The sequence below is a fragment of the Rosa rugosa genome, chromosome 5, assembly GCF_958449725.1.
Source record: "Rosa rugosa chromosome 5, drRosRugo1.1, whole genome shotgun sequence".
Taxonomy (NCBI): Eukaryota; Viridiplantae; Streptophyta; class Magnoliopsida; order Rosales; family Rosaceae; genus Rosa; species Rosa rugosa.
The window spans coordinates 45036066-45045710 of record NC_084824.1 but is presented as its reverse complement, the minus strand read 5'-3'; the positions used below and the strand labels follow the sequence as shown (position 1 = coordinate 45045710).

Here is a 9645-nt window from a genome sequence, read left to right as displayed (position 1 = left end):
CAATTACACCAACATTAAGCTGAGAAAAAAAAAAACTGAAAACGAGAGGAGCTCAAATAAGAATCACTCAGTTTTTTTCTGATCACTCAGTTTCCTTTATTGCTAAGCAGAGAGAAAGCAAGACTTGCACACATATATAAATACAAGCATAGAATTGAAATGCAGCAAAATCACCACAGAAACAATCACACAAGCATTTTACCAAACACTTGGTATGCATAACACAAGCCATTAGTTTACAACACACGAATGTACACTTTGGTGAAGAATCTTCCACTTAAGTCAAACCAGAAAAGACGAGCAATTACGGCCAGGTGGAGCAGTAGAATCTGGAAAGTGGAGTAAGGAATTTGTCAAAACAAATAATAACAACTTTGAAGGTTTACTTATTGTTAAGGCACTCTCGCATAGACTACCACAGTGAAATGTGGTTATATACAAAATTTTTGGGCACCGGAGAATATATATTGGGAAAATACAAAACATTAAACATGAATGTAATGAGATGGGAAAATACACTTACCCTCACGATCGACATCTGTGTCTGGTCATGAGCAGTGAGAATCTTCAACTTGAGGGGCTGCTGCTGCAAGAGTAGCGGCCCGAGCTTCAAGCAGTTTGATTAGTTGTCTTATGTTAACAAGTTCCGCCTCCCGGCCCATGACTTCTTGACATTCCGCCTCAACTTGAGAGCTGCCGGCAATAAGCTCAGACCTTCTTGCCTCAAGTTGGGCAGTTAGCTCAGTCACTATGTGGTTAGAAGAGCTCTTCTTGTCCACGGCAGGAGTTGCCAGATCAATTCCAAGCAGAGCATTAAGCTGGGCTATCACCTCCACAGGAAGATCAGCAGTTCTCTTGGCAGTCAACGAGCTAGAAGGACCAGTGTCAGGCAGAGCGAGAACAACCGGAGTCTCCGGGAGGCTGTTACCTTCTTTGGCCCTTAATTCTTCCCGCAAACGTCTGTTGTCCTGTTCCAGCATAGACATGCTTTGCGACCATGATTCAGTTTGGACATCATCAACTTCTAGTACCTTATCAGAGGAAATCTTCAATTTGAACGGGCACCAATTCACCTCTAAAGTTCCCAAGATTGGGACCTTCACTCTGCAATTGCTCGAGCAAAACCGTTCCAAACTTACTAAATCACCGAGTTCCAAACTTTGCAACTGGCTGAACTCAATCTCACATTCACTTGCATCTTCTCCCATTCCTTCGCTTGTGAAGATCTCTTTCATATTTTTACATTCGTCAACTTTCAGAGTTTTGAGTTGCACGAGACTTCGAGCTACCGAATAAGTGGTCAAATATTGCAATCGCCAGCAAAAGGTTACTTCTAAAATTGTTAGATTCCGGAAGGATATTGCAGACAACTCTAGATTAGTCAATCCAGAATTCTTCACCTCAAGAGTCTCCATCTTTGGAAAAGCTGAGCCAGCTGCAGGTTCGGTGTTCTCCCAGAGACGCATAAACTTCTCCATTCCATGTAGCCTCAACGTTCTCAAATGTGGAAGGGACCCATCTGTACTGGTCGCAGGAAAAAGAGCTTTCTCATGGGCAGGTCGACCGTACCAGATGTTCACGGGGCTGAAGGTCAAAACTTCCAGTTTGGAAAATGAACTCTGAAATATGAACAATGCATATGTTATGTTAGTATCAGACTATCAGTACAGCAGAAAGATCCATAGATTGTACAGGGGGCTCATGTATATTTGCATAAGTTACCTTCTCACATAGAACAGGATATTGTTTAACCCGAGTACGCAGATTCCCCAAGTCATCCACGGCAAAGATATCCACTTTCTGACAATCAGACAACACTAATGTTTTTAGTGGCCAGTTTATAGCAGGCATCTTTAGATAGAATCTCTCAAGTTGGAATAGACTTGTAAATTCCAAACATGTTAGCTTTGGGAAGAACTGATCAGGCATTAATTTTTCTACGCCCTCTTCCTGAGAAACTATTTCCTCCACTACACATTCCTTTACTATCAACTTTTGTAGCTGCTGAAAAACACCGGCGGCTATGATGGAGACTTGAAAAATATATTTAAGACCATTGCATTGTTGCACTGTAACGTCTTCCAGTCTGTGGAAAGAGTTTGGAGCAAGTTGGGTGTGCCAAATTGTTGTGAGCTTTGGTAGTTCATTGATAATCAATCTCTCCAACCTTGGAAGCCCTACCTGCATGTACATCCATTTTGAGGAAATGTTAAGAAACCGTTGCTTTTTAAAGTGACTGTGTAGGAAATACAAGATGAAAGAAATAGAAACAGATTAATGTAATTCACCTTTTTGTCAAAAAGAAAGTATGGTACTACTGTCTCAAGGTTCTCATTCTTGTCCACTCTTTCCATTTCTTTCTGGCTTGCAATACTGTTACTCGAGGGATTACAGATGAATGTCTCCAATTTAGCACACTTTTCTAATTGCAATCTCTCCATAGATGCAAATTCAAAATAATTTCCTGAGCAGAATATAACAAGATGAGGAAGATCCTTTAGCTCCAATTCTTTTAAATCAGGAAACATGTCATCCTTGTTTTCTTCACTGTGTTCTTCTGTCAATTTCCTTTTAGTATAGGCTGTCTTCAACCTCGGAGATTCAATTTCCTTTGTGACAATTTCCTGAACTCCACAACTCTTCACTATCAACCTTTTTAACTGGTGGAGATTTCTAGCCACCGAAACTGGGAAAATGTTTTTCAAACTCTCACAAGAATCAATTTCTACCGAATCTAGATTTTCAAAGTCAAAAGATCTCGGCTGGGTTTCTGCTGACGTGTCATGTATTCCTCTAACACCAATTCCTCCGAGTTCAAATACAACTTGTACAGACTTACACTCCTTTATCAATAAGGTCTCAAGAGCATTCAATCTTCCCATAGTACTGGGCACAAAGATATTTATTAGATTTCCACATCCATGTACTTGAAGGTCTTTGAGTCTACTAAAGGAGTTTAGAGAAAGTTGACTGTGCCATATTGCGGTCAACTTTGTTAGACCCTCCATAGACAAACTCTTCAACCTCGGAAATTCAACCTGTATAAAAATACTTATTAACCATCTTATGGAACTGTTAAAGAAACTTTGAAGATGTGGTATAAATGAATAGTTAAAGAAAGTTAAACAATTATTTCACCTTGTTGTCAAAAAGGAATTGTTGCACTACTCCAGACTCAATGTTTTCATTTGAGTAGGTGTCTTTGATATCCTTGCCAATTGTATTACTTGTATCCGTAGGGTCAAAGATGAATGCCTCTAATTGATTACAACTTCTCATCGATAAATTTTCCAAGGATGGGAATTTGACAATGCGAGTTGCTGAGCAGAAGCCTCTCAGACTTGGTAGAGCAGAAAGTTCCAAATGTTTCAACACCCTGAATTCAATCTCATTTCTAGAATGGTCGTGTCCATTGCTCCCCACTATTTCTATCATTTCCTCACAATCCTGAACTTCTAGGTTTGTGAGTTGCATCAAACTTTTGGCGATGGAGAAAGATATCAAGTATTTCAATCCCTTAAAACGACTTACTTGCAAAGTTACTAGATTCTTGATGGATATTGCGGATGATCTTAAGTTCTTTAAGCTGTCACAGTCATCTATCTTCAGAATTTCCAGATTTGGAAGATATGGGCATGCCGGTCCGAAGCTATCCTCCCCAAGATTCATCAGCTTCCGCATCCCGTAAAGTTTCAACCCTCTTAAATGTGGGAGGATCCCATCCCCAATTGCATGTATTTCTGCATGTATTGCCGAATTCATTTCATCCTCAGCAATCAGCTCCTCTAGAAATATCACACAGAATCAGCATTTCATGTATAGATAGCGTGAATAAATATATATATATATATATATTGGGAAAATACAAAACATTAAACATGAATGCTGAACGAAGACTTACCCACACCATAGACATCTGTGTCTGCCTCTTCGTTTGTTAGCTGTAGCGTTTGGTCATGAGCTGTGAAATTAATCTTCAATTTGAGGCGGTTGCTCATGGTTGAAGTTTCCAAGGACGGGAATTTAGCAATGCAATTTCCCGAGCAAAAGCCTTGCAGTCTTGGTAGACCAGATAGTTTTAAATGTTTCAGCCGCCTGAATGTAATCTCATGACTTGAATCGTCACCTTCATTGCCTCCCACTATTTCCACCAGTCTTTGGCACATCACGACTTCCAGTGTTATGAGTTGCATTGAACTTTTGGCCATGGAGTGAGTTATCAAGTATTCCAATCCCTTGCAATTAATTACTTGCAAAGCTGTTAGATTGTTGAAGGATATTGCGGATGATCTGAGATTCCTTAAGCTGTGACAAGCATTCACGAATAGAATTTCCAGGTTTGGAAAATTCGGGATGCGGGGGGCTGATTGTGAGTTGTCCTCCTCATCATCTTGGCCTAAATGCATCAGCTTGTACATTCGAACAAGCCTCAACTTTCTTAAATGTGGGAGTTGCTGCTGCTGCTGGGTCCCAACTGCACTACTACTGATGTTGCCTTCTGGGACGAGTAATTTGTCAAGGAAAACAACTGACTTGGACTCTGGACACCAAACTTCAAGTTGCTTTAGTTTGCTAAACAATTGTGCAGCTGCTGGGAGTGGACCATTTGAAAACTCCATTGCATTCACGGCCAACCATTCCAAATTGGGAAATGAATCCTGAAATAGACAAGATCAGAGAACTTGATTATAATTAAGCAGTTGTTAATTTGATGTGCTGATTCACTTTTTAGTACTTAAAAGAGCATTTCGTAAGATTCTTGTTTTCAAGAGGTGAAAGAGACTGCATATATGTGTGCGTATATATTGTTATACGTTACAAAATATGCTAACTAAAAATAAATAAATCTTTCCTCTCTCTCACTTTTTTTTATTTTTTGTTAAAGTTAGAATTTAGTTATATATCTCTCCAATACTGCCTCTTTGATTTAAAAAAAAAAAATGCTGAACCAACTCCAAAGTAGAACAAAAAGGGCCCAACGTTTTGGATATTATGTGCATTTTTAAGTTATGACTCATGGTTCATGTTTATGCAAAAAGACTAGTTTTGTGCTCTTTTTCAAATTTTTTTTTTCTGTTGCCTAATTGCAGAAACATGTTTTTCTTCCCTGAACCTCTCTTTTTTAGTGACATTCCAATCACAATGCCAATAAATCTTGGAACATTATAGATACTGAGACAAAAGCCCTGGAGGTATCAGGGTATATGTCATAATATATTTTAAATAAATACATAATATATTTTAAATAAATACTTTTAATAAAAAGAAATTAAGTACGTACTCTTACCTTCTCAATTGAAAAGAGAGACTGTGGGATAAGAACATTGAGACGTTCTGGCTCACTATGTCCTTGAAAGCTTGAGATTTCCTTGAGAAACATGTTGACTTTAGCACATTGTACCACCCACAACTCATTGAGTGACGGCCAGCTTGACACATGCATCTCCGGATAGAAATTCATGAGGTTGGACAAATTTCTAAAAATCACTTGTGTTACTTTTGGAAACACAAACCTAGGTGTTGTTTGAAGTCCCTCCTCTCTTGCAACAATATCTTGCACTCCACAACTCTTCACTATCAGCCTTTTTAATTGCTTGAGATTTCTAGCTATTGAAACTGGGAAAATACTTTTCAAACTGTCACACGAAACAATTTCAATTGTCTCTAGATTTTTTGAACTCTCTAGAGAAAGTTGATTGTTCCATATCGTCGTCAACTTTGCTAGGCCATCAATGCATAACTTCTTCAAGTTTGGAAACTCTACCTGCATATCAATGATATTCATCTTAATCATGGACTCGTGAAGAAGCAATATGTAACTAATTGATCGAGAATATCAAAAATAATTAAAATGTGAAAAGAAAATATGTCAAGGTATTAGCCAAAAGGAAGTAGGAAAAAAATGTATTAGTTACCTTATTGTCAAAAATAAAGTGTTGTATCCCAGATGATGGATTTGAAAGTTCACTATAGTTTCTTGAGTAGAAATTAGTGAGATTTGGAAGGTCTTTTAGCTCCAAAATTTGTAGCTGGCAAAAGAAGTTGTCTACAATTTCTTCACTAGATTCTTCTATTGATACTATATCTTTCATTATTTGACATCCTGATACCTGAAGACGTCTGAGTTGTGTAAGGCTTCTAGCCATTAAAGATGATAACAAGAATCTTAAACCATTGAGTTCATTCACCACCAACCATGTTAAGTTGGGATACCTAACCTGTACATATGGTACAAATAGATCATGTTTAGGAAATCACATTTGCTATTGCTAGATCATTAGGAAAAATGACAAAAGTAATTAAATACCTAAAACAAAAGGGCAATTAAATGACATGTTAAGATTTGTTATAAGAATTAATGACTGATCAATATTTTCGATATTCTAAAATATCTTATTTATTTTTCATAGATTGTGGAGTAGGCATCTTCAAAACAATGTTTTTGTACTGTATTTAAGTTGTTAAAATGATAATGCACATTGGGAAGTCTCTACATCATCCTGGAACAATGATTAAAGTTTGTCTAGAACTATATTTACCCTGAGTAGTCTAGAACTTATCTAAAGTTATCCTCTAACTAAGAGCAACTCCAACAGATTCCCTATATTTTGATTTTTCTCTATTTTAGGGAAAAATAAGCCTCTTTTGATCCAACAGATTCCCTATAACTATCTCTATTTTAGGGAAAGTGAGGAAAGAGAAAACCAAATTCCCTATATTTACAGCAAACTCTAAAATTTTAAGGAAGAATATGGAGATTTTAGAGATTGTTGTAAAATAGGGAATCTGTTGGAGTTAGAGCAGAAAAAAAGGCTAAAGTTTTGACTTTTACTTCCCTATAATACAGAAATTATAGGGAAGCTGTTGGAGTTGCTCTAAGCAATGCAAGTAATCAAGTACGATGCAATATGAGTAATCAAGTAAGAAGCAATATGATTAGAAGTCCAACCTCCTCCTAAAAACATTTTAAGTCCCAAAGTCCCTGCTCCTAAAACACTTCTCCTAATCCACTTGCCCACTGGTCCTAACACTCACCAGTTCTAACAACAGCAAAATAACAGGACAATTGTAATACCACGGTTTGTGCTTGATAATAAAGGAGATTAGAAGTTCACAAAATGAAAATCGAGTAGCTCTTGCATCTCTCTCTAAATTATTCTCCATGCACAGAAAATAGCGACTTTAATAAATATAGGACATCTATATATAATTCTATTACAAAATATCTACGGATTAATTATAATATGATGACAAAATTGAAACAAATGAAGGAGCGCACCTTCCCATTTATGATATACATAAACTCGGCATTCGTTTGGAGATGGAGATGCTTCAATTTCTGAAGACCTTCATCACCTATTTGATAGACAATACTATTATTAACACCCTCCGTCCCCTCCAAGTACAAGTCTTGAGCTCTTTTCAGCAACATTCTTAGGCCTTGGTCCAATTCAATGAATTCATTGCTAGCAGTGAGCTGGAGCTTTAGTGCATTGAGGGCTTCATCCACATTATCCCATTTCCAAGCAGAACCAATACATATTTGGAATCTCTCTAACTTACTAGTGGTGAACAAATCTGTTGGAATGATGTTAGCATTTGGGATATGTATTTGTAAAGCAGTTAGCTGAGGCAAGCGCTTTAGCTCTCCAAGGTTTGCATTTCTTCTTTCACTACTGATGACTCCTTCACCCTCCCATCGGTTAAAGCTGTTACCCATTCTCAAGTTTTCTAACCTTTTCAAGTTTGATATAACATTAGGTGAAATCACTTCGAGTTGAGAGCAACCATTCAAATCCAACAATCGCAGACGAGTCAATTGCCCTATTTCTTTGGGCAACTCTTTGAATTTGGATTCTTGAAAGCTGAGAATTTCCAAGTTTTGTAGCTGTCCAATAAGAGTTACATCTCCCAATGTGCATTGATCCAAACACAACGTCCGAAGACTTTCTAGGAATTCAAGTGATGAAGGTAGAGATGGGATACTCAACCTAGTGAAGTCCAACACTTTGAGTTTCTTCATCCCTTCGAAAAAGTTGCTGGGAATTTCCAAGTAGTGATCAGCATCCCTACTAGAAAAGGTAAACATTTTCAGTTCTGGACATTCCAAACCTTCAGGAAGATGGGGAATACTGCATCTTTTGAGAATGATCATAGTGCACTTTGTACAAAAATCCTTAGCTGGCCATTCTTTGAACTCATCTCCAATAGCAACTTTGAAAACGTATTGATCTCTCAAGGCTATCCGGTTTACAACTTCATGAACAATGTCATGCATTCTGACAAGTTTATTATCATCACTGTCCTCTAGCAACAGACAACAATCTTTAAGTTTTTCAACCAGTGAATGCAATGCATCCTGTGCTTCTTCCACTGTATCCACGTTTTTAATCAAACCCAAGCCCATACTATATTTCAACAAGTCAAGAAGACATATAGAGTAACCCCTCATAATTCCAGAAAGCAAGAACAATGGCTTAAGCTCCTCATCATCCAATTGCTCGTAACTCCACTCCAGAGCCAAGTATGCTTTTTCCGTGAATCCTAGTTTCTCAAATTTCTTTAAGCGTCGCAAGGCATCTTTCCAAGCTTGTACTGTACTTCTATTCTTCAGGGCGCTTGCAACTGTTACCACTAAAACTGGCAAGCCTCCGCACTTTTGTGTGGCTTGTATTGCTACTTCTCGTATGGCAGAATTTTGAACAACTTCACCTGCTATCTTCTCAAATAAACTCCAGTTTTCTTCTGCATTTAAAAGGTTAAGTTGAAACTCCTTTTGTGTACCCATCTCAACCGATAATACTTCTCTGTTTCTAGATGTCAACAATAGTTTACAATTGGGCACCCGTGGAAGTCCCAAAATCTCCAAATCAACTTTTTCTTGTATGCCATCCAAAATTACCAGAACTTTCTTGTCTTTTATCATATGACAAAGACGATAAGCTCTTCTGTCTATAGTCTCATCTCCGAGAAATTCCATTCCCAACTTTTCCGCAATTCTTTTTTGAATTTCTTCCAAATCTGGAATCTTTTTTACATCTAGTACTATAACAACATCATCAAATAACGTTTTATCTTTTGTAGCTTGCCGATAAACTTCTTTAGCAAGTGTTGTCTTCCCCACGCCCCCAATACCGTACACCCCAATTATGTCGGTATCAGATTGTCTCAGTTCATTCATGATCTTCTCTGCAACTAAAGTCCTTGAATCAAAGGCCTGGTAATCCTTAGCAGGTATGCTGCACACCTCCTCTGGTTCGACATCGTATGCAATATCGCCAAAATCCTTTTTCCCACAGAGGTCAGCAACTTCTTGAACCAATTTTGTTGATTTCCTGCTGCGATGATGGCGAACCTTTAGATTAGGACAAAAGCCACGGAGACATCTAGTCTCTGCATGCTGCTCATAATTCAAGAATGTTGGATATGAAATGCAAGGTCTAAACCACAAACTGGAGAATAACCTCATATATTCATTATTGGAAGAGATGGCATATATAGCCTTACAACGATGAAAGCGAAATAGCAGCCCATGCACCGTACAACTCTGATGCGTGGTACACGATTACAGGAAGAAGTCAAAACCCTAACTAACCCCTAACAACTAGGGTTTATTCAACAGCATTAAAGATAAACCTATCTTAT

At 37.9% G+C, this 9645-nt stretch overlaps 1 protein-coding gene across 1 annotated transcript; it reads right to left on the bottom strand.

Annotated features, from left to right (window-relative positions):
• Nucleotides 1-58: 58 nt before the first annotated feature.
• LOC133711730 (uncharacterized) lies at nt 59-9469 on the bottom strand. The gene is made up of 9 exons (XM_062137827.1): nt 7280-9469; nt 5916-6218; nt 5288-5764; nt 3902-4658; nt 3139-3785; nt 2289-3038; nt 1723-2181; nt 524-1619; nt 59-329 (listed from the first exon to the last, which is right to left on the bottom strand). The coding sequence occupies exons 1-8, from the start codon at nt 9467-9469 to the stop codon at nt 549-551; spliced, it is 6654 nt and encodes a 2217-aa protein (XP_061993811.1). The 3' UTR covers nt 59-329; nt 524-548.
• Nucleotides 9470-9645: the final 176 nt, after the last annotated feature.